The 26078-nt window shown below is 41.4% G+C and overlaps 1 protein-coding gene across 6 annotated transcripts in view; it reads right to left on the bottom strand.

Annotated features, from left to right (window-relative positions):
• EBF1 (EBF transcription factor 1) overlaps positions 1–26078 on the bottom strand; it is a 288454-nt gene that overhangs the window by 75253 nt on the left and 187123 nt on the right. For 4 of the 6 annotated variants that reach the window (XM_068161422.1, XM_068161431.1, XM_068161395.1 and 1 more), the window contains exon 9: positions 2640–2770. In XM_068161422.1, coding sequence (XP_068017523.1) covers positions 2640–2770 — 131 coding nt within the window. Of the gene's footprint in view, positions 1–2639; positions 2774–26078 lie in introns of all 6 variants that reach the window. The other 2 variants (XM_068161413.1, XM_068161387.1) reach the window with 1 other exon arrangement.

Here is a 26078-nt window from a genome sequence, read left to right as displayed (position 1 = left end):
AGATTATGTGATTTGCCCAAGGTCCCAAGCAAAGTCTGTGGCAAAATGATGCTTAAATTAAAAACTAGACTTCATCCCCCAAACCACCTGCAATTATAACCGAAAGGGAAGCTAGAAACATCCATGTGAAAATGCTCTCCAAAACTCACTCTTTTTTCCTTCAGTTTCCACCTATCTACTACTGGCTTGGATTTTCTGCAGCTCAGTTAAAAATATGTTTTCTTTGGATCCATAAAACAACAGGATGGACTAGAAAATTCTTCTTGAATTCAATGAAAAGAAAAATACCAAACAAAAAAAAAACACTGGCCAGGTTTGCTCCCAACTGGGCCTGCCTGGGAACTCAGAATTAATTTGCCCCAGGTTTGAAAAGGCACTGAAATCCAGAAGATGGGCAGTTCAGTTAAAACAAAAACATTCTTCCTGGGTACTGAAAAAGCACTAGACCTTGGAAAGGCAAGTGAAAGAATTGATTTTGTTCTTCCTAGATGCCTGGTATGTGCCATATGTATGGTTACAGATGACTATATATATGTTTGCATATATTTGTATGCTTACAGATCACTATTATTTAGGTTTCAGGCAGCTCATGCATTTCTGCACTTGTTTAGCAAGTCTTTCTTCTTCTTTTAGAATTTCCCCCCCCCCCCCCCATAGGATTTTCTATTGCTCTAATAGGCTATGAAACTGAGAAGTAATTTGGTGAGGGAGAGACAGTGAAATAGTCTCAGAGTCAACCTGCAGCCTCCTACAGTACATACAGACTTTGGTCTGGACCCCTTCTAACGTTATTAATTTTATGACAATGCCTTGCAACCATCACAAGTAATGTTTTGACTAACACTCTCTCTCCTGAGATTAGAAATCGCCACTTAATGGCATCCACTAATAAACAGATCAAGATGTATAACGAAAGACCCAATTCTGCAGTACCAAAAAATCAGAGCACTTTCCTCCCAGCCTCTTCACCTTTCCCTGTTAAATGTCTGTAGCCATAATAGCTTCAATCTTAACACACAAAATGCTTACACTGGACCCAGGGGGCACTTTCATGATCACATAAGGGCTTCAGAATAGAGCTCATTTATATATCTCCTTTTCTGAGAATGTCCTTTCATCCACACGTCCTCAAGTGGAAGGATGATAGAGGGAGAACAGTGAAGCCCTTGAAGGGCATTAGAGAATACTCTTCATATGGAAAAAATGCTGCCATATGTGCAATGGAATCAGCAGTGGGAATGCGCTGGATGTGAATTAAGCTATGGTGTTGATTCAGTATTTGCAAGATTTATAAGGCAAAGTATCAGAAGATCCTTAGTCACTGGGTAAGGATTGCATACCTGTTTTGGAGGTGCTGGTTTGTTAGTGTGTTTAATTCAGTATTAAAATAATGGGGGGAAAACAATTCCTATAGAAGATCAAAAATGCTTATGGAAAGCCATAAATGCAAAATGTAAACCCGTCCTTGGAGCTGCCTTCCCATGCCAGTGAAGCCAGTGGGAATTCTGCCCTGACTTCTACAGTCCTGAGCACTCAAAGTGTCTGTTTGGGCAATGCTTCCCGGGTTTTCATTTTCAACAGACTCTTGGGAAATATCAGGCTCCATGTTTAATTATGTGCCATGAGAAGAGAGGAATTAGGAAACTGGGAGGAGCAGCAAAAGCAAAGAAGGGATAAGAAACCTAAAAAAAGCTTACTATGAAACTACAGAGGCCCTGCTAGGTATGAGGAGTTTGTATTTCCCACTGTGGATACAATACTGTGTATTTAGTTGCTATTCTACTCTATTCTACTCTATTCTATTCTATTCTACTGTTTCTAAATATATGAAGGGGTGAGTGTCAGGAGGATGGAGCCAGGCTCTTCTCAGTGATATCCAATGACAGGACAAGGGGCAATGGGTGCAAGCTGGAGCATAGGAGGTTCCATGTGAACGTAAGAAAAAACATATTCACTGTGAGGGTGACAGAGCACTGGAACAGGCTGCCCAGAGATGTTGTGGAGTCTCCTTCTCCGGAGACATTCAGGCCCTGCCTGGATGCATTCCTGTGTGACCTACTCTAGGTGATCCTGTTTGGCATGGGGATTGGACTAGATGATCTTTTGAGGTCCCTTTCAGCCCCTAACATTCTGTGATTCTGTGATTCCATATTACAAAGAAAGATACTTACACTGAGTGCCTAGACTTTAAGGATATGCTCTTCAGAGGTGCTGAATTTCTGCAGTCTCCACCTCATTGAGCTGCAGCTACAAGCTGCCAGTTTCCCTGGAAAGCAGAATCACCTAAACATTTGCTTCCTGTGGGCCCTTAGCTATTGTAGTGCTAAATGCAGAATTATTCACACAGGAATTTATCCTTCCCTTTGCTGGGGGAAAAAAGAAAGAAAGCAAAGAAAGGAAAAAAAAAAGAGCTAAATTCTGGGCCAGTGAGAGGAGATGCAAATCCCCTGGCTGTAATGGATTTCTGCCACAGGTAAAGCTGACTAATTATTTTCATAAAACTGAATGGGGGGGGGGGAAAAAAACCCACAATTCACATCTCAAGATTTGTTGCTGATTTAGCGCATGGCACAGAAAAAGGACAGGCTAGCTACAAGCTAGACAAAGCTATTAGACATTACCGTGCAGACAACACCTACCTCACTCCAAACCAGCATGGTGCCGAATATGACCTGTAACCCATCAAAGAAATTGTCTCCTATGATGATGACAGTGGCACCTCCTGTAGTCCATCCTTCACTTGGACTGATGGCTTTGATACATGGTGTAGCTGCTTTTCAACAGACATGAAAAAGAGAAGTATTCTGCTGTTAGAATCAGATTTTAATGATAGAAGACTTGAGAAAAATAAAATAAAAGGGTCTTTCATTTCCCCACCCCCCCCCCCCCTTGCCAACACAAAGATTTCAGCAATCACATTCTTTCTAGTATATGTGCATGACCTCAAACTGTATCTTTGGAAGTGTGGTTTTTTTTCCTCAATTAATTTCTGTTTGGTTTTGTTATCTACATAAAAAAAAAAATTAATTTTTTTTATGCCTACATTAACCAAAAAAAAAAATAAAAATCACAGCAGGATGGGCAGAGACCAATTGGAAATCAGGACAAATCCCTATCTTCATTTGCTAGGAAATGCACAATACCTGGGTTAATAAAACAGTCTCCAGCGAACTTGCTTTATTATCCATCATAACCTAAATGTATCAAGGAAACTCCTATAAATATTGTGCAAAATATTGGCTAAATTAAAAAAGGGTGTAACCTTCACCATTTCTGCAACTACTCTGCAATCAGACCCAGGTTGTTCTGATATTAAACCACCCTGCCCTTCTTAATGCTTTGGCTAATAAAGAAAGATGAAACCAAACCCCCACACCCCTGCCATCCAGTCACTTCAGTTTTGTGTCCCCACATTCACTAGCCACTTTCTTGGCATCCTATGTACAAAGCACCTTCTGAGAGGACATTGAAAACTCAAGTGCTGCTCATAGTAAGCTCAGATCTTGGTGTAAGATCTTCTGATTTTAGAATATCAAAGCAGAAGCATCCTCAACTTTATATATTGGTAGACCAGGGTAATATAAGCATCTACATATGGATTCTCCTCCTGTGCAGTACTGCATCACAGTGCTGCACCCATGAAGTACTTGATGTGGCCACATAGCGGCACAGCCCCTGCCTTACATCCTTCTAATTGTAAAGACAGCAAATTAGTTTGTTCACAGAAGCATACTTTAAAATGTTCCAGACATAAAGCATTGAAGAGACTCTGTGTGTCTATGATTATTTAGTGAAGTTCTGGCCAGTTGGAAATAATTTCAAGAGTCCGTGAGGTTGGTGAGAAGCTCCATCCTCCCAGCCCTGGGCAGGGCAGGTGGGTGTGGAGCTGGGAAGAAAGAGGGAGCTGGAAAGGGAGCTGTTGAGTCACCCATAGCAGTGAATGTTTCTGTGGACACTGCTACAGACTCTCACCACCAGTGATGGAACTCATGCATAGGGAGCAAACAGATCCCATCCCTACCTACAAAAGGTTGTAAGCATCAGGCGCAAACTTTTCCACTACTTAAGCTGCTGGGGATGCCAACTCCAGTGAAAAACACAAACACACAGGGAGAATAAATCATTACCCTACTCCAAACTTGGCAGAGCACAGTCATCAACTTTTACATGAGCTAACAAAAGAAACATCCTAACATCACCATCATGACAATGTAGCGCACAGAAGTTACTTCAATATGTTGAATTTGGATTCAAGTTACTTGCATAAAGCTGTGTGTAAAAGCCATTGCAAAGTCCAAACCCGAACGCTTCCCTTTCAGCTGAGCTCACAGCAAGGGATTTACAGTGAAAGCAGCTTATCAAAATGCCATCTAGCCCTTTCACAGAATCAAACATTCAATAAATAAGAACTAAAATCACTTCCAAATCACACCCTTCCCAGTATTTCCCAGTTGCTCGTGGCCACACCCACAGCCTCAAGTAAAACCCCGAGATAATCAGTTTCCCATGTGTCAGAGAATGAGCTACTTTTCTTACAGATTACAAGTTACATTTTTTTTCCTAAATACCAGTGAATAATAATAATAAAAAAAAACCCAACCCAACACAAAACTGTTTGAGGCCATAAGCCATTAACAGAAAACATATGCAGGCTTCAAAATTATAGATTCAATTCATCTTTGAAATGAATACAAGACATTGTTCTCCAGTTCTGGGTCCCCACTAAAACTCCTGCTGTTTATCTTGTGAAGTTTTCTGCAGTACCCACACGGTGCTCACCTCACAGGTGCCAGGTGCTGCCCTGTCTGTGCTGCCTCATCTGTTGGATTCTGCTACTTTACGCACGTATGAGCTTAATATCGGTGGTGGGTTTAGGCTGTACCTTGAAAACTTTCCACAGATCTTGAACAGAAAGTGGTACAATGTAAATAAACTACCATTGGATGTAAAAGGGAAAATAATGGTAAGTTCCAAATAATCCCCTTGGACAGATATCTACCATAAAATTTAAGTTTCTAAACTAACTTTCTCTCTTTTTGCTTCCTTCGCTCTAGCAGATACAAGCTTCTGGCTTTGCTCACCTTGGCTGTGCTCTTTGGTGTGGTTAAGTAACTAACAGCAACTCTCCGCTCTTTCTCTTGTCTTGTATACAGGGGGGAAGGAAGGGAGTCGGGAGTGGGGAAGCTAGTAGTAGCCCCCTGGTTTATCCAGGGTGATTCTTGCATTGTTTATAAACTGTACATATATGTAAATATTGTATATTTTTTACATAGTTGTCACATTTCATATTTTAGATTTGCTTTGCTTGTAAACACCGCTTCATTTGCTTCCACTGAGCTAGTCTGGCTATTTTATGCTGCCATGACTTTGAGTGACTTGTGCTAACCTGGGGCTGTGGGCTGTTCCCTAGGACGCTCTCACCCACACAGTCAATGTGACCACTCACATGTGTAATTTTATTTAAATATGGAGCAATTGTGCTGAATCAGTGCCTCGTCGGAACTGCTGGCAATAGCCCAGGACATCTCTTCTGAGGACAAAATCTCAGGACTTAGTGGTTTAATACTCAGGGCAGGTTGGTACCCTTACAGGCACTACCTGAGGAGCAAGGAAAACACTGTGCATTCCCAGAGGATTTCAGGATATTATTTTCCCTTAGAAACAGTCACAAAACTCAGTAGAACTTTCCAACTTTCCCCTCACAGCTCCTCTGACTCTAAAATGCAAGTGTCTGTAAAGACTGGCAGGGCTGCACAAAGGTGCCACCCTACCAAGGGAAGCTCTGCTGCAGGACTGATCCCGACAAAGGCCAAGGAGACATGCTAAGGGAAGCATACAGAGTGCTACCTGGTTTTGAAGGCACAAACCATGTTTATACAGTGACATATTTGCAACAGTCAGTGTCGTTTGGGACATGGATCTTACTAAAACTTTGCCCTTCCCAGGCCTTTTCCTTGGAGCACCAGGAAGGAGGACGGAAGAATCAGGTGCCATTTGCCAGCATCACCACAGGTAACGTTGGAAGAGGGACAAGACAATGACCTCAGCATTATTTATGCTCCTGGTACAAATGTTTGGCCAGCTCAGGCCCTCAGCTCTTCATACTTCTTCTGTTAATCACTTGGCAACTTCCAAAGCGCTGTCTGGAAGGTGTTTACTTCTGTGCAACCCTGAGAAACCAGAGCTTTTCATTGGAGATCATGATTTTTCTACATTTCATTTGGGCCACAAGAGAAACCAAAATACAGAATTTTTTTGAATTTTTTGATTTTTTTTTCCCTCAGAATGCAAAGTTCCAGAATCTCTCTCTGGAGTCTATTGTAACACTTTTCCATATTGCCAAGAAAAACAAAAGATTTGCTTTCAAAATATTATCGCTTCACATGCCCTTCTGTAACACCAAGGCATTAGTTCTGAAATGTTTTTTAAATAAATATGAGAAGGAAAAAAAAATAGATAAAATTTGAGGTATTCTGTAGCAAAAAAAAAAAAAGGGGGAGAAAAATTAATATTTTAGTCAAAGTTGGAAACTTCACTAATAAAAAAGGGCAGAGGAGAGCATTGGACTAGTTCTAATAAAGGCAAGAAGTGGCTGGAGGGCCGAGCCCAGAGAGTGGTGGTGAATGGTGCCACATCCAGCTGGCGGCCAGTCACCAGTGGCATCCCCCAGGGATCAGTGCTGGGCCCCGTCCTCTTTAACATCTTCGTTGATGATCTGGATGAGGGGATTGAGTCAGTCATCAGCAAATTTGCAGATGACACCAAGTTAGGAGCAGATATTAGTCAGTTAGAGGGTGGAAGGGCTCTGCAGAGGGACCTCGCCCAACTAGACGGATGGGCGGAGTCCAACAGGATGGCATTCAACAAGTCCAAGTGCTGAGTGCTGCACTTTGGCCACGGCAACCCCATGCAGAGCTACAGGCTGGGGTCGGAGTGGCTGGAGAGCTGCCAAACAGAAAGGGACCTGGGGGTGATGATCGACAGCTGCCTAACCATGAGCCAGCAGTGTGCCCAGGTGGCCAGGAAGGCCAATGGCATCCCGGCCTGTATTAGGAATAGTGTGGCCAGCAGGAGCAGGGAAGTCATTGTGCCCCTGTACTCTGCTTTGGTTAGGCTGCACCTTGAGTACTGTGTCCAGTTCTGGGCCCCTCAGTTTAAGAAGGACATTGAGACACTTGAATGTGTCCAGAGAAGGGCAACAAGGTTGGCGAGAGGCCTTCAGCACAAGCCCTATGAGGAGAGGCTGAGGGAGCTGGGATTGTTTAGCCTGGAGAAGAGGAGACTCAGGGGAGAACTCATTGCCCTCTACAACTACCTGAAGGGTGGTTGTAGCCAGGAAGGGGTTGGTCTCTTCTCCCAGGCAACCAGCACCAGAACAAGGGGACACAGTCTCAAGCTGCACCAGGGAAAGTTTAGGCTCGAGGTGAGGAGAAAGTTCTTCACCGAGAGAGTCATTCGTCATTGGAATGTGCTGCCCAGGGAGGTGGTGGAGTCACCATCCCTCGAGGTGTTCAAGAGGAGATTGGACGTGGCACTTGGTGCCATGGTCTAGTCATGGGTCTGTGGTGATAGGTTGGACTCGATGATCCTTGAGATCTCTTCCAACTTTGGTGATACTGTGAAGTGTACATGAGTGACGACATGAACAAATTCCAGAGAAGAATCACAATAAAAAGTAATACTGATTCTTACCTATATATCTATATATATCTCTTATATATCTCTATATATATCTTGCTATATCTATCTATCTATCTATATATATATATATATATATAATTCTTACCTATATAAACTAATTTCCTTGTTTATTTAATGAACAGTTTGCAGTCAACTGCACCCAGAACCAAAAGAGTTTGGTAGCCTAACTATCAGGTAAGATTTTAAGACTCTTTGGCGTGAGTATATTCCTCTTGCTGCATGTTTTCAGAACAGTGATTGGACTGGGGAAAAACTAAGCATCACCCTTCCAGCTGCAGGCACAGACCTTGCAGCTCCTTGCTGAAGGTGATGTGGTCACATCCTCCACCTGCTGAAATGGCCTAATGGTTATGAGTCTTAATGAGCTGCTCACCTCCTTTGCATAATATCAAGGCAAATCAGCATTAACATCTGACATGTTTTATTGTGCTGCTCCTGCAGTTTGAGTTAACAGACATAGATGTTAGAGGGAGGCACTGCAATCCCAGACTTACTGAAACCAATGGGAATTGTGCCACTCACTTCAAAGCTAAGGTCTCTATCGATACACTTTAAGGATTTATGAGCAAAAAGCTTAATGACTTTCAAGGGAAACAATGTTCTTTTGAAATCTTCATCTTTCCTCAGAATATACATTATTAAAATCTTATCATCTTCCTTATGAAGGATGGTAGGCACCAACTTCAGCACATGGGTAGCAAAAAGGAAAAGTTTTTTGTTGTGTGCTGTGCATTTCAGTGTGTTCCTGTGCTCCTGCCCTCTCCTAGCTACTGATATACAGGGGATTTTTCTTCCTTCAAACTGTGACAATAAAATGATTACCCCACCACAGTTTAGCATAATGGTTCAGAAATGCTCGTGGCATATTGCAGAGTTAAAGTGGAAATTATTAGGTAGCTCTTCTTTGTTATAATAATGATCACTCCACAAATAAAAGCTCTTCTCCCAAAGGTACTGCAAGGCACAAAATGCTAATTCTGAAGATTATGTGTGCGCTTTTATTAAATATTACTCTGCCCTGTCTGTTTGAGGGCTTCACTGCTCTGATTGTTTTATGAGTGCCATGTTAATGTCAGCCCCATCTTGCTAGCAGCAGGCACACGTTTTAGCTTTTGTATGAGAGTTGATCAAAGGCCGCGTGCTGAGGGAATTGCTCAGAAAACACGGACAAGCGATAAAAATCTAACAGATTAATTGGTTTAAATTTCATTTCAGGGCGTTGAACTTTGGCTCAGGACACTAGTACTACACTACCAGTCAGAGCCTAATTACCACGTTTCCAATTTGCCTCTGAACAATGCTGGGAAGGGAGAATAACGGTACTGATACTACTAAGAACAATAATAACAAAACAATGGCAATAATGTCTCTTGTACAACTAACTTTGCTTGCAGGCAATTGCACTAGGAAATCCCTCTTCTCTACATCACCATCCATCTACCTCCTGAGCACTTCTATCTGCTTCAACTGGATCCTGAAGACAGAAGAAATAGCAAATGTCCTTAGGAGCATCAAACAACTAAATTTACAGAATCAACAGGCTACTGATTCAAGGCCTTCACAAACACACACTGAACATCTCATACTCTTAATTAGGGACCGGTGTTTATAAACAGAGGCAGCATTTTATCCTCCAGCAGGAATGATCTACTTCTATTGATAGAAAACAGAGGCGAGAGTGAAAAAAACACAACCAAACCATATTTACCACAAAGTTTATGGGTGGCCTTGGAATAAGGGCTAATTGAGCTTAGAGGTAAATGTTCACTGAGGTGAATTAAGTGAGATGCACAGCTATCAGCAGGGCTCTGGGACTGCTCTTACTTAGCTCCTGAAATGTATTTGCTCCATGATTAATACCCAGTTTGTGCTGGCGACTGTAAGAATGACCTCGCCTGCAGTTTTTATCATGAAGTGTGGTTTCATCCTCCATTATTCCATAGATGAGGCTCTAACAACAGTTGCTGCATCACAACAGGAGTTTAAATGATGGAGTACGTGCTTTTATTTTTCTTCTCCTTAACAGCGTTGAGACACGCAAGGAGAGTTGCATAAAGGCAGTTCAAACTGGGAATTCAGAGGACCAAGGAATTTATGTCTCATCTTAGAGGAAGTACTGAAAGTATCTGGATTTTAATTTAATTTTCTCTTTTTTTTTCCTTTCCTTGGGTAAAACCTAATTCCAGGCTAAATACATAAACGAGCCACAGATTAACCCACAGTTTATGGGTCTGATCCTGTAACCTGTTAAATGTTTTTGCCAAACTACTGGCAAAATCGGTCTTAAGCACTCAAAACCATGACTTATTGAAGTTGTGATTCAACAAACCACTTAAGTGCTTAAAAACCCATCCAAAGAAGCTGCAGAATAAGGAACTAGATTTTTTTAAGATAGCTGGGCAGTGCTCTGTGCAAAGATGCCAAGAGCTATGCAATGTATACAGAAGTGGGGTTTCCCTTTTCAAAAAGCACTTAGATGTAGACCACCCTGTGCAGTGCAGAGCTCATCCAACCTCACATGAGAACTAGCAACAGAGCTGACAGACTAGTGCCAATATGCTGATTTCAGGAACTACGCTGCTGTGTCTACTCAGTATTGCAGAGTAGCAGCAATTCAGTAGTAACTCCGGGATTTCTATAGCATTTTTATATCATCTGGGTATCTCATAGTTATGGAAATCACGTAAGGTTTGTGACTCCAAGCAAGGCAGTGCCTGGGAATAGCCTGAGCCTAAACTCCTTTCTCACAGCACACTGAACCTGAAGGTGTGTGGCACTTGTTGGGATGTTCAATGTCCGTTTGAGCAACATTTTTACTTTAGTAAGGTATATTTCTCCTTAAAAAGGGAGAAAAACATTATTTTTTTCTGGAATTATGGATTTACACAGGTATTATGTGGGGGGGGGGAAGAGTTATTCCATTTATCATTTTTTAATTACATATTTTTGACATGTAGCACTTTGAGAGACAGATCATGAAAGGAAAGGGCTCTTCTTAATTTCTTTTTCAGATCTGAAATTAACATTTTTCCAATATTTGCCAACTTGAGAGAATGAACCAAATTTTTTGGGGGGGAGGGGGAGGGAGCTGAGTCAGGCTGTTTTGTTGCTAATTCCTGAGAAGCAGGACTTATCATCTGCTCACCTACTCGGATCATGCCAAAAGGGCAAACCATAAAACATGTGTGTGCCCATGCAATGGTACTGTTCCAGACCAGTGTGCAGAGGCATTGCTGGAGCTCTATTGAGCACAAGCAACTGACGTTTGCCAAACCAGCTTGCACGGGAGAAGCCCACAGGAGCATCCCAAAGGGTTAGTCATAAACACAAGGAAAGAGAATGTGGCAGAATTTTCACAAATTGTAGTGAAGCATTAAGTCTTCTCTCTTAAGCTAAACAATGTGTTTGCTGTTTATCTTAGCAAAGCGACGATCTTCCTGCTTTCCTTTTTCATATCACAGCCTGCTCTCTCTCCTATTCTCTCCTGACAATAAGCAGCTGCTGTGCAGGAAACAGGGCAACAGAGGTTTCCCTCTCGAGGAGATAACTCACGCAGCTTTATGCAACACAGGCATGAGGATGTGATGCCCTGCTCCCCCCTTCCCAGCTCCCTCCTTTACAGCATCCCGATATTTGGGATTTACCATTTGCAAGTTTTAAAGACTACAATACCCTGCCAAAAATGGTAACCACCTTCTGGTTCTTCATGACATCTGTACTAGGTGAAATCACCAAATCAAAAATATACATGCCATGCAAACCCTCCAGGTGGGGGGAAGGGAGGGAAGATTGCCTTTGCTTCTGTTTTCAAGCAAAAAAATTAAAGGTACTCATTTATTAAAGGGCTGTGATTTCCTGCCTAATATTTTGGATGCTCAGTTCCCATTAATGGGAATTGAAAATGTACATTACCTGGGACAACATTCCCCCAAAGATCAATACTTAAGCCAGTGTTTCTCTTTTATCCCTGCTGCTGCCTCAGCTAGCAAAGTTACATTTCATAGAGGCCTCTGTGTTTCTTTTTCCTTCATGATTTCCAAAGCTCTCAGTTCTTAATCGCTGCCTGAAAAATGATTGCAGGGAAAAAAGGAGGCAATCTTGAATAATGAGACGTGTTATTAGAAAAGTCTGCTGTGTACTTTGCTTAAAACATTTCAATGAAAATAATAATCTCTACATGACTGCAAGAAATTTTCATTCATTCTTTTAAATGCTTTCACAAAACAGAGGAAGTTCTGGGTTGGTTTTTTTTGTGTTTGCTTGTTTGGTTTTTACTTCAGGAGGTACCTCCTGCTTCACAAAAATTAATATCAGTAAGAGTCCTTAGCTGCTCACTGCAAGTTGGTAAAACCTGACCTCCAAAAGACAGCTCCATCATGCTTGCTTGGCAAATGCTAAATTTCCCATGAAAAAGGGCAATGCTGTAAAATTACTTTGATTAAATTCAATATATAGGTTCAGCCAAACCACTTATTTTTCTCTACATTTATATATATGTATAGCTAATATATATGTAAATATTAAAATGATTTTGGCATGCCATTCTGATTTTTTTTCATTTCAAGCAGATTTTAAGGTATGATTTTTGCATTCATCATCTTTTTGTCCCAAAGTTGGCAAATTCTCATTTTGAGTCAGCCACAAAACAACTGTTGTGAGTGGCCTTGGCCAAACGCAGCACTCTGCCTAAACCGATGCAGCTACTCAGCTCTGGCACTGATGCAGTCTCTGCTATCTTGGGCAGCTTGGTTGCACAGGGGATATACACGCACTGGATCAGGAGAAGCGGCAGTACATCCAAGAATATCTCACAGAGCCTATCAAATACTGGCAGCAATTCCATCTCCACAACTGAGGACAAGTTGCTCAGACCCAAGCACCAAACCAGAGACTAAGGCAACACGCTCTCCTCCCTCAGGGATGCACAGGCATACTTTGGGTACATGTAAGATAAATGGTTTACTACGACCCTACAAATAATAGTACTTAAACTTCCTCACTTCTTTCTCCATCTCATTGGGTCACGTGGAAGGGCACAGAAACAGTGCTCCTAAAAGATGGGAAGCCAAAGGCAATAGCACACAGAGGACTAAGATGTGATGTACACCCAAGATCACACTGTTTTATCTGAGTGTGGATTTTAAAAGCTTTATATTAGTAAGACAGTGAAAAAATCCTACGTATCCCTCCTGTTTCAATTTCAATGGCTTCCTGCTGATTTAACTTCCACGAAGCCCAGTTAAACCAATTTGACTATTTTAAAAACAATAAGAATGTCCAGAAGGGGACTGCATCTGTTTAAGTGCACTAAAGCTTAAAAATAGTTGCACTTGATGCAATTTCTGGGTGAGGATGGAGGCAGCCTTGTGAATGGAAGCCCAAAACATGCAATATAAATCAACCCCAAAAGTTTTTTCAAAACAAACATTGCTGCATAGCTCACATACCCCAAAACCTACTTAATTTAACTGACTGGTTCTTCAGTGCTGCTAACTAAAGTCTTGAACCAGAAAAGCATTTTGTAGGGTGGAACCAATCGTTTACTTAGTGTTAACCCTGTGGTTTACTGTTTTGCTGAATCTCAACCTAACAGAGGGGCAAGCAGGTGCTATTTCTAAATTCATGGTTTGTTTCACCATCACTCTGGTCTCATTTTCACTTTTTTATTTCCATCAGTACCTCAACAAAACTGTAAATCTCTCACAGCAAATCTCTCTGGACTTAGAACACAGGACTAGATAAAAGCTTCTAAGCCACAGCATCCCATCCCTGCAAGGTGTAAAAAGCTCAGCATCCCAAGTACAACACTAGCAAGTCTGGATGGTCAGATGTACACTGGTATGTTATGGCCACACTGGCAATGTATAGTCAATGGTATACAGACACTACTTTAGGTGAAACATAAAAGTTCAGCCTGAATCTGAATTCTCACTCCCTCAAACTAAATACTACTCTAACTAAACTTTTATGGTACCTTTCATTACCGCAACGAAAAACAAGCAATCAAAAACACCCAGCAGAACTTCACCACCTAAAATCAGTTACAGTCCCCGCCCCCCACACACTATATAGTGCAACATTTAGAAGTTCACCTGAGATTCTACAGCAAACAAACAATTTATTTCATCTTGATTTAAAAAAAAAAAAATAATAATTCCAACTGAAATTAATTTTTAGCTGGAGTCTCTTTGTTCAGCAGAATCTCTGCCCCACAACAGAGCTTGCCGTAATCGTCTTTCAGCAACCGAACAACCCCTGTAGAAACACAAAGCAGTTGCAGCAGGGACAGAGAGTGCCTGTAATCCAGTTTCTTCAAGGGAAATTCAAGTACCCTAAGAGTTCTTATTCCTCATCTGATTTCTTTCACAAATCCCAGACTGCTCTCTAATGCAATTTTCTGGAGTCTGAGAATCATAAAGTCAAATATGAACAAGTCTAGTGGAAAATCTGTGACGCTAATCTTGGCCTACGTTGTATTTTTAACAGGCACTGAATTTGTGCGCCGGATTATCCAGATGGCCATACAGGAATCATCCTGATAGGATTAAACCTTTGTGCTGAACTCTGCTCCATCTGTTCTCGGAGGTCTGCCTATCGCTATCGGAATACGAATGTTTAGCCTATGTCTAGCACCACAACTGAACGCTTCTGCTTCCCACACGCACATGCATGTGTGCACACACGTATCCTTGAGTACTTGATTAGTAATGTGAGATGAAGTTAGCCTGAAGTTTACCACTAAAGAAACATATTGGTTTTATTATATGTTTGGAGAACAAAGTACGCAATATCTAAATTCAAACAAAATAAAAGCTTTTTTGTTGTTGTTCTGGGACTTGTTCAATTCATTAAACCATAATACTGCCATAAATTTACAGATGAAGGCATGATTAAACATTAAGCAGCAAGGCTCTTCATCTTTGAAATCTATTAGTGGATGAGAATGCATAACACAATCGCACTTTGAAGATATCAGGGTTAAATACTCCAGATTAAAAACCAGCTAACAACAAAACACATGTGTGCACACAGCGCTGGTAGCTGTAATTTTGCAGCTCGATCTAGTCACAGGCCAGGAACAAAAAAGTAATAATCAGTCCCAGATAAAGAAAAGCTTATTCCCATTAATGCTGCTTTCTGCTTTTATTATCTACTAATGACAGTCTTCTGCATGCAGTGTTGCAGCCTGCCAGATGCAGCAAAGATCCATATTCATCATGTGCAAAAACTGCGCTCAGGCTGTCTCTGTGACAGGTTATGCAGAGCTGCCAAGACAGAGACCAAGGTCCGATGGACAGCCTCAGGTTTCCAGGCCCTGGGCCAAAGCAAAAGGTAGGGAATCTGGCTCTTCTGCAAGAAAAGCATCCCAGAGATTGTAAGGTTTAACTAAATTGCCATCCTGGCCAGAAATACACTACAAACTAATGACTACCTGGGATAGGAAGCAGGGAGACAAGAAAAACAGAACAATTCAATTGCTGTTGCTATCATTATTATTATAAGGCAGGTTTGATTCAGGAATGTAATACACTACTCAGACCATGTTTGTGATGGCAACGTGACAGCAATGGAGGCAACATAACCTGAACTGCATTTCATGCAGCACTGTTGCAAAGACTGAGACCCCCTTGTCTCAGCTGTGCAGTGTCTTTCAAAATGTTTCTTCCTCTGTTCTCTGTGCTGCTCTGAATGCAGGGTCAAGCATCCCCTCCCAGCCATTCAGGATTTGCTTGCAAAAACACAAGCATAAAAATATATTTATAGTTCATAGTATCTGTCCAGCAATGACACCACATAAAACCAGCACGCTGAAAATCTGAGAAGTGAATATCTTGGACTCAAGCCTACAAATGCTTAAAGAAGTTGTTCTTTCAATGTGTCTGATAAAGTCAGGCTATGCTTTTATTTATTTAGGGTCATATTCAGACCACCTACCTAAGGCACTGCAGTACATAAGAAGTCAGACTCCAGCTCTGGCTGGGTGAGTTGGTCTGCCTATGTTAGCATCTTCTTCCTGCTGTACAATGAGCAGAGATGGGCAGACACCTCTGGAAGCCTGGAGACTCATGAGTTCCATGCTTGCTCCTGAAGGTACCAAGGGACCTCAGCAAGATGATATCATAGACAGGAAGCAGCTAGAAGCAACCCCATAAAAATATTTGGCAGCTAATCCTGAACAGGCACCTGACTCTGGGCTTTGGAGCATTCACTTCTGCCCAGGCTCGGATGAATGAGGCAGCAGCACTTGCTGTTGCCATCAAGGTAACAATCTCAGGAAGGGGACAATTTTCCCCAACAGGCTCCAAATCAGAGTTGCTTTACCTTTCAGATCCTCAGAGAGTCAGAAGTGGTCAGAATCTTCCCCCCAGCCCTGTCTCTATGTCTTCTTAAAGAGCCCAAGAGGTTGAGCAGTGCTCTCACCTGAACATACTGTGGCAAAGCACTGTGACCTCAAACCCCAAGCCACAAACTAAAGCTGTGGCTGGAAAGATGAGCAGCACTGTGGTCAGGCCTGCAGTTTACCTCTGAGTGCTGGCCTTCCCTCTCAGCATGGATTGGGTAACACCAAACCTATGAATTCCATATGTAAGCCTGGGTTTGCAGGGAACAGCAACATGAGCTGTCTGTTCAGTGTCCAACAGCAGGGGAGATCTACCACGTCTGCTGCCATTTCACAACCCAAATGGGACCTCTGTGGGAAACACACTTTGATTTTTCGTGGGATAGATACAGAACCTCTGAGAGAGCTGCTACAAAACCATAATGATATGGTATTAACCAGACATAATTGATTTTGAATTTCCTTATGCTCCCTTTGCTAACAGACACTTCAACAGTAGCACAGTAAAAGCACACAGGTTCCTGCAGCTTTTGGGACCAGATTTTTGGAAGAGCTCAGCTACCTAATGGAATTTTCAAAGCACATGGTGTACAGCCATAGAAATTCTGTAGCTGCCGTTTAGATATCCCTCTAAATACCAACCTGCAGCTTTAAGCATCTTGGTGCTTTGAAAGCCTGCCTTTAGGTCCAGGAATTTACTAAAAGATTACTGTGGGGTACTGAGACTCTCAGATGACCACTGGACTCACAAAAATGGATCAGAAGTTCACAAAGTCCTAAACACACACTTCATGAAGGACGGCATCTTGTCAAACATCTCACAGTGGCCCTTGTACCTTAACCTGGAGAATTAAATGTTTGAACAATATATTTTGGAGACATACATTTAATCTGCTAAATTCCAGACCATTTTTCTTCTCATACAACTTTATTCTTTATCTTTTAAAAAAAGCTTTCTAACCTTATTTGCTTTGCTCAATGAGGTCATACACCACCACTGCTTATTATTACAGTCGCTTTCACTCTAAAGATTTGTTTTGTCACACAAAAAAAAACCCCACAACTCTAAAATCACAGAATGAAGGTGGGAAGCAGAAAGGACCAATTGTGACACACAAAGGTTTCTGGTTATGCTCAGCAAACAGATTGGGAAAAGGTTTTAAGAAACACTTTGTGAAGTCGTACTACCGGCTTTAATGAAAGCACACTTGTAGTGTTGTGCACTCCTGAAAACCTTGTATTCTGGATTTGGGCCAAACACAAAGCCTGTCTTCATTCCAATATTAATTATTAGTATTTCATTTTTATTGTCTTCTACTAACAGTAATAATATTGATGGCAACTCAAATTAGAATAACCCCTCCAAACACCCCACCCTGGTAGGTTCCACTTCCTGCATTAGTTTCTTGATTTATACTACTAACTCATTTCCTTGGATGTGGAGGAGCTTTGTCAAATACTCATTTTGCTAGGGAAACACTTGGCAGGCATCCCACAATGGACAGTAACAGAGAGACCTGAATTCTCACACCACTATTCTCTCAGTTCAAAGAGATGATGTGCAGCCTGGTATGCAAAAACTACCGTGTTCATTATTTGTGAAGACTTCCAGCCAGAATATTCTAAATCACCATTTGGGAGAAAATTTTAATCTAAACAAAATCTTAATCCTGAGCTTGTTAGCACTCAGCTGTCTCACAGGTTTGAACATAAGTTCCATGGGAACAGAGACCTTTCATAAGTATCAGTTGCTTCAGGATACTTAAATTCTGGGGTGTCTAACATGAAACACTCAGAAGCGTCCAGATACCTGCAAACCACAGTGACCACCATTCTGTGATAACTGTGACCTTTTAGGACATCCAGATGAGTGCTCAAAAAATCCTCAAGTTCCTGGCCTCAATCTATAAACCACAATTCACAAAATGCTTTTCCTTTGTACTCTGTCCAAATCAGCAGGATACTGAAGTGGGGAAAAAAGAAAGGGAAACACAAAAAATCTTTTCCCAACATAACAACAACAAAAATAACCTACCATAAGCAAAGCTAAGTTAGATTTTGTTCAGAAATAATACTTATCAGGTTAGAATTATACAATGTTTTCTTATTTGCAGGTGTGGACATTTTAGAAGGCTGGAAAAACAATATCTAGCAAAACTGTGCAGTATCACTGAAACACTTCTCTAATCCTAATGCCATTCTCCCCCCTTATGATGCCATTGTATTAGCGACATGGTGGCCAGCAGAACAAATTGAAATGTAATGAATGCTCACTATCTGTCAATACTCATTTCTTATTTGAGTGCTTCTGAATATTCTCCTGTACTGTAGCTGTGAAGTTTCTGCCAAACAGGGCAGCTAAGGTTTTCCTACCTACGTAACTGTACTCCAATTCCTCTGAGGTCTGGAGCGAAACCTCAAACCTTCAGAAAGTGGTTGGCCTAACGCTCCAAATAAGAGTCAGCTCTCATGGTGGTTGGAGAATTTCCATCTGAACTTTTCTCCCTTACCCATCTGCTGTAACAAAATAGGGCTTTTTTTCCACACAAATCTGAATCAAATTTTAATGACAGTTTTCCCCATGTTTTCTTCTTTCTGCAATTTTTGGAGCACACTTCTGAAAGCTCCTCTGGGAATTTCACAAAATGCACTCTATCTTCATCCAGGTACTATTTTTCCATGAATTCATGACATCCTCATAACAATAGAGGATAACAACATATCACAGCTTGACATCATTTAGATATTCTGGGGGAAGGGCTGTTTTATTTTTCATTTATTTGAAAAACATAAAGGGCAGCTACTGATAGGGCAGCTGCCACACCTTATCTTTTTAAAATCAAGGTGTCTCCCTTCGTAACATTCTTTTTCAGTTAGATGTGACACTAGATCCTTGATAAGTGATTATCAAGTGTGAATCCTTTCCAACTGTGGCAATTGGAGTACCAAAACTTGACTTTTTGGGAGGTGTTTCCACCAGCATATATGTAACAACAATCCTTTTTATTAAAGACTAGATTAACAGAATCACAGAATTGTCAAGGCTGAAAGGGACTTCAAGGACCATCCAGTTCCAGCCCCTCAGCCATAGGCAGAGAAACCTTCCACTAGAACAAGCTGCCCAGAGCTGCATCCAGCCTGGCCTTAAAAACATCCAGGGAAGGGGTTTCTACCACCTCCCTGGGCAGCCTGTTCCAGTGTCTCATCACCCTTAGGCTGAATACATACTTGAACTACTTTGAATAGTACCTCATAAGGTTCCTGCAACATGGTGGCAGCACTGTTGGTACATATATATATATATATATAGCCTCCAACTTTATGAAATACCTACAGCCTAGTAGCAGAACTGAAAATTCTGGAATTTCCTCACCTCAATCAACCATTAAAAACCTGCCTCCAATAAAATAATTTAACCCTGATTTCATGTAGCCTCAAAATAAAAATAAGATCAAAATTGTTGCAGCCAGAGAGTCTAAACTTTTTACTGCTCTCCTTAATGGTTGATTTATGACCTAGAGAAACACAAACAGAAGATTTTCTGCTTTCTGTTTGACATGACTGGCTGTGAGGAGGGCAGCTCCACCTACCCACCCACCCAGTTCTTGTGAAATTCTCAGTAATATCCAAAAAGCAAGCAGGGGGCTGGGTCTGCAAACAACTACTCTGCTCTGGTGAAAATTTGAAAAAAAAATGACCCCAGCATAATTCAGTAGGACACAACTGAGTTAATATAGTTTAGGCAGCTTTACAAATCTGAGTGTGCTGTGTTTTGCTAACCCAATGGATCCCAAGATTTTACCCTTGAAGGGGTCGCCCTGATCACACAGCTTGACATACTGCACAGTGTCCACCACAGCAGTTCCTGAGGGAAGAATTGCTCAAACCCTTAACCTCACCCAGCTTGCTGTATACTTTTCAGGAAGATACCACGTCCTCACTCGACATTTACAACTTCACAGTATCACAGTATCACTGAGGTTGGAAAGGACCTCGAGGATCATCGAGTCCAACCTATCAACACAGACCCCATGACTAGACCATGGCACCAAGTGCCACATCCAATCTCCCCTTGAACGCCTCCAGGGTCGATGACTCAACCACCTCCCTGGGCAACCCGTTCCAATGACGAATGACTCGCTCAGTGAAGAACTTCCTCCTCACCTCGAGTCTAAACCTCCCCTGGCGCAACTTGAGACTGTGTCCCCTTGTTCTGGTGCTGGTTGCCTGGGAGAAGAGGCCAACCCCTTCCTGGCTACAACCACCTTTCAGGTAGTTGTAGAGGGCAATGAGGTCACCCCTGAGCCTCCTCTTCTCCAGGCTAAACAATCCCAGCTCCCTCAGCCTCTCTTACTTACTTCAGTGGTCCCCAGAGTTGAAATCTTAGTGAGATTATACTGGAGTCTTTACCCACAAATTATCTCAAGTGAAGCACCTTAACTTTCTAGCTGTGTTTTGTCATGGGGGGCACAATGCTCTAGCTCTGAGTACGCATACTGGGCTAATCCAGCCTTGGTGGGCAGTGAAGAAGTTAATATTATATGCTCGATGAGGTCAAGTTCCAAGAACACATAACAAACCATTATGTAAAAAAAAAACTGCCTGAATTTATGAGTCACTGCATTTATGAAGGAACCAATATGAAAAAGACAACTTGGCAAAAGTAAAGAAAATTATTTCCAGCTTGAAGTTTTGCAATTGTTCAGTATATCAAGGCTCACTTACTGTTATTACTATCCATGTTGTGCAATGTTCTGAAAGTCACATTTTTTCCCTTGTGTATGCATAGAGATGTCCAACAACCCTAGGTATTCTTCCCTCATAGAAAATAAATTAGAAAGCAAACATAACTCAGAATAACATTCAACATCCCCTTAAGTAGAGTGGTAGAAGCCTAATATTATTTTTTTCAATATTTCTCTTCTAAATAATAAATCAAGCCCACTACTTTTCTCTATATAGAATGGTATGATGCAGAAAAAGCTTGTGTTTGTGTTTTCCCCATAATCACAAAAGCACTCTTAAGAGAAGTACCAAGATATAGCAGGTGCTTCCACTCATACTTCCACACATAGATGAAACAAGTCAAACTCTAAATTTTCTTTGGGGGCCTACAAGAAGGACAGAGAGTGACTGCAGGGATAGGTGAGAGGCAAGGGGTTCAAACTAGAGAACAGTAGATTTAGATTGGATATTAGGAACAAGTTCTGCATCACGAGGGTAGTGGAACACTGGAACAGGTTGCCCGGGAAGGTGGTTGAGGCCTCATGCCCTGCAGATATTCAAGGTGAGGCTCGACAGGGCTCTGGGCAACCTGATCTAGTGGAGGATGCCCCTGCTAACTTCAGAGAGGGTTGGACTAGATGACAGTTGGAGGTCCATTCCAACCCAACGATTCTATGATTCTATGGCCAGGTGAATGCAGCAATACCTAACTATCAAGAATTGGAATCTATACCACCTAAAGGTAAAAGATATTCTAGTTTTGAAGACTTCTCAACTTGCTAATATTTTTAGCTTCAGTCAGTATTGCGTCTTGCATTAATAATTTCATCAGCTAATATGGACACAAGCAGCACCAAGAGATTCAAGGCTGAAATGGTTAAAATGGTGCAGGTAGGGGTATCCTCTTCATGCCTCTCCCCACTGCCAAAAATGCAACGGTTGATGCTGTAGAAAAGCACAAGAATCAGGTCACTAAGTCAGATTTCTGAGCATCTTTCAGGAATCATCAACAAATATGCCCAGCACATGCAGCTGAATGCAAGCTATACAATGACCATTGTCAACAGCTCTGTAACAGTCAGACTGGCTAACAATGATGCTTAAAGACAGCCAGGCACAAAGCTTTAAAGATCATCCTCTCAAAATATTTATAGGGTAGGAGAAAACTTCCCTTTTTTATTAAGCTAAATAGAAAATATCTAATCAACTAAGACACAGCCTAGCAATCACTTTGGCTTTCAAATCTGAAGATTTAGGGGGAGGAAAAAAATCTGTGAATGTGCCTCCTGTGGTGATCATGGGCTCTCAGCTGGCCCAGGATGGGCAGGACTGGCAAGAAAAGCTCTTTAAATGCCTCAATTCTGATGAGAGGATCCACCTGATGTACCCAGCTGAGGCTAAGCAGCTACTAGTCTTCATTTACTGTAGGAGGTTTTCCACTGACAGATAGCAAACAGTCTGAATCATTCATTCCAATCATGAACTAAAACAACATTGTAAAAGTTTGACTGTATCAGCTGCTGCAGTAGAGTGATCAAATAATCCAGCCATGCACTACAATTTCCAGTATAAGGCAGCCACTACTAATGGTTTTACTATATAATATGGCCTATTTTAGATATGTACAGACAGATTTATGCATATTTCATATTAAAATAATGGCAGGACATTGGTTCAGAAATCATGGCTAGTTTTGCTTCCATCTGCAAATTCTGACATCACATCTTGTAATTTGTCCCTATTTCTACATTTTTCAGCTTTTGCTGCTGTTGAGCTGGCTCAGAATCAAATCAGCAAATCTCATCATCACCTATTTCTTCGGTGCTCTCCTATGGAGGAGGAGGAGGAGGAGGAAGAGGCAAGGAAAAAGAAATAAGACTGTTCCTTTAAAACCTCAAGCATTTAAACTGCTTGTCAGTCGTCTTCCTGACAAGGCCACTTGAATGTATTCAGGAAGATTTGCATAAATGCTCGCAGTGAGTTCACGGTGGCAGCTAGCGCTAATGGTACATAAAGTAATTTAGTCACTTCTCTTAGGCATCCTGTCAGGGTGATAAGCACCCCCTCTTTGCCTTGTTGCATATTAGATCATTAGATAATAAAGTGTTAGAGCATGCAAACTGACAGGGTCTCAGGGACTATCATTTTTCGAGGGCATTGCATTCTGCCAGTGAGGAAAAATAATAGAGAAACTGATGCTGCAATTGGCTTTACATTCTTGTAAAGCCATTCAAAGATAAGGGGGGGTGTGTGTGTGTATTTTTTTGACTCTGCAGCAAAATGAGAGTTTTAACTGAAAACTTTGCAGACATCTGCAGGGGTGGACATCATGCCGGCAAACTTGAAAAGGGTTGTTGCACACCCTGTCTGAATTCCTCCCTTCCACGATCTAGTCACTAAAATTGCATTGGAAAGATTTTGCTTTCAAAATTGACACCCTGGAATGAACTACAAGCTGGAATGCATTCTACTGGTTGGGGCCTATTGGCGCTTCACTATATATCTTACTATATATGTACAATTTAGAAAGGTCAACCACCCTGGCTTTCTGGTTTACCATAAATATAAAACAAGTGAGGATCCAACTATTTGTGAATGAAAAAGTGACAATTATTGAAAACCACAGATTACTGTGGCTTACCTTATTTATACCACACAGAGATGTATGAAATAATTGGCTCCTGCTAGCTATTACTTTTGAAAGATAGATATATTTACTTGCAATGCAAGCTTAACCCACTGGTTTCAAGGAGGACAGTGTGTGGATATGAACTCATCATCCAGGTTCCCAGTTATATTCAGAGAGATGAGCTACGAAAAGGAACTTTCGTTCTACTGTCTGACAAGTAAGATATAAATAGACATACGTTGGATGTCCCAAAAATAATCCAGGCTCCCTGCTAATGAGATGGTAAAACCCAAATGTGGAGACACCAGGCTCCTGAGTGGCTCGGGAGGTAAAGCTTTCTTTACAGCCTTTTGGCACCCAAAGTCTCTTTTAGGTGTCACATAAACTGCAACTCTGTTTTTAAGAGCAGCATGTTCCAACACAACTTTGTAAGGAAAAATAAGCTGGATATTGTTTAACTAAACTAGGCAACCAGCACACCTTCATGCTACGTCCCCTCTCCCCACTCCTCACACAGTCAGGCATTCATCCCTATTGCGATCAGATATTTGTGTTAAAGAGCTAAACATCTAGAAAAGTAGATGGAAATATATTTGGTCAAGGGCATATTATAGTTAGATCCCAGCATTTAAAAACCTATGATCAGAAGTTGCTCACCAGAGCAATAAACTAGAGCCAAACTAGCCATGGCCACATTAGCTTCCCCTTCCATCATTTACAGATACTCATCAGGTCAATCTATCCTTCCCCTGAGGGAGGCAAAAAAGCTAGAAAGAGGAAAAGCAAACAAACTGCCACTGCTACTTCAATTGAGTATCTTATCAAAGATAAAAATTTCAAAAACTGAAGAAAAATAATATATTTTGGGCCCAAAGCTAATTTCAGTGGAGGAAATTGTGTGTCATTTCTTCCAGTGAGTCTAAGGCTCATGGTGGTTGCCCAAAATTCAACAGCATTAAGCCCAGTTGAAAGTTTGCCTATTTTCCTAAGTTTTTCATTTAGTTAAGTGATTTAAGACATCTGATAACAACATTTGAAATAGTTACTGGATACTTTTTTTTTTAATTATTATTTTTTCCCCCCATCTCTCAGGCTCAAATGTGCACAGAATTCCTGGAGAGCTGGACCGAAGGCTCTACCAAGCCTTTGGGAGGAGTACTGTTTTGTAGTGTGGAGGTTGCTGCTCAAAGGTAAGAATTTACTAGTGGTTGCTTTATGAGGTTGCTTGAGAAGTGTCTGAGAAATTAGATTAAAAAAATCACCTTTCCTACAAATGTACACATGGAGAGGTTTTGCAGACGTGGACTTTTAACGTTAGCAGAGAAACAATGGTTTATGTAGATACATTAAGCACAGTATTATCTTTCTTTGCCTCTTTTTCTAACAGAATCCCTCAGGTAGTTGGAGTGGGAACCATAGCTGTGGTAAAATGAAATACTACTACACTATGCATAGGAATAAGAACATTTATGTTTGAGGAGGCATTGCCTTGACCAGAGGCATCATGTGCTGAGAAGACTACAATGGAGGGGGTGTCTATGGCTACACAGTCTCAAGCTGTGCCAGGGGAAGTTTAGGCTCGAGGTGAGGAGAAAGTTCTTCACAGAGAGAGTCATTCGTCATTGGAACGGGCTGCCCAGGGAGGTGGTGGAGTCACCATCCCTGGAGGTGTTCAAGAGGAGATTGAACATGGCACTTGGTGCCATGGTCTAGTCATGGGTCTGTGGTGACAGGTTGGACTCAATGATCCTTGAGGTCTCTTCCAACCTGGGCGATACCATGATACTTCAGTAGGAAGGGAAGTGAAAAACAGAAAAATAGGAGTGTTTTTCTGGCAGTCTGGACTTCATGGAAAGAATACAAAGCCGAACCAAGAGAAGTTTCCTTTCCTAATGTTCAGCCTTTAGCTAATTAATAAAGACAGGGTTCGTACATTCCTTACAAAAAATCAGCAAAATTAAGACCGTGGTTTGTTTATTCAATTAGGTTGTTGGCAGCATGAAAAAAAAAATTCTATACTATGAATTATGGCTGAAAATGGCTCATAGCCTACATAAAAAGTTAGAGCTAAATAAATACAGATGTAAGTTATGTTTATGTAATGAGAAACGCTGCTGAGCTAAGAATTTTAGGTTAGTAAGTGTGAACTACAGACCCGATTCTGCAAACACTTATCAATACCGTCAACTTCACTGACACAAGAAGCCTCATTGATCCCAACAGGACCATATGTGTGCATAATCTTAAATATATGCGTAAGTGCTTGCAGGGCTGATGCCTGAAAGCATAAACAGAATAGAAAGCTATTTCCTCATGAATTCACTGAGTAGTCAAAAGCCATACATTTGCCCATTTCTCAGGATTAATAATTTCTTTTAACATATCTACTTAACATCTTTTCTGAGTGGCATTCCCTTTCCCAGAGACAATTTTATTTGGTTTCTTCAAACTCTTTGGAAAAATCTGTTTAATTATTCATCAGATCCTTGGCAAATATTTGTGAAACAAACCAGCATAAAGGACTGGTGCCTTCCACACTCAACTACTTCAATGGAAGCTGAGGGTACACATCTCTTAAAGGGAGCAAGCTCGTATTGAATTTAGGATTACAAACAGCTTTGAAGACAAAGAACTATTCTACCAAGCTGGAAAGGGGGAGGGGAGTGAAATGCCCTCTGTTTT

The sequence above is a fragment of the Melanerpes formicivorus genome, unplaced genomic scaffold, assembly GCF_026170545.1.
Source record: "Melanerpes formicivorus ecotype bairdi unplaced genomic scaffold, bMelFor1.0.p_v2 SCAF_2, whole genome shotgun sequence".
Taxonomy (NCBI): Eukaryota; Metazoa; Chordata; class Aves; order Piciformes; family Picidae; genus Melanerpes; species Melanerpes formicivorus.
This window is presented reverse-complemented; position numbering and strand designations above follow the sequence as displayed.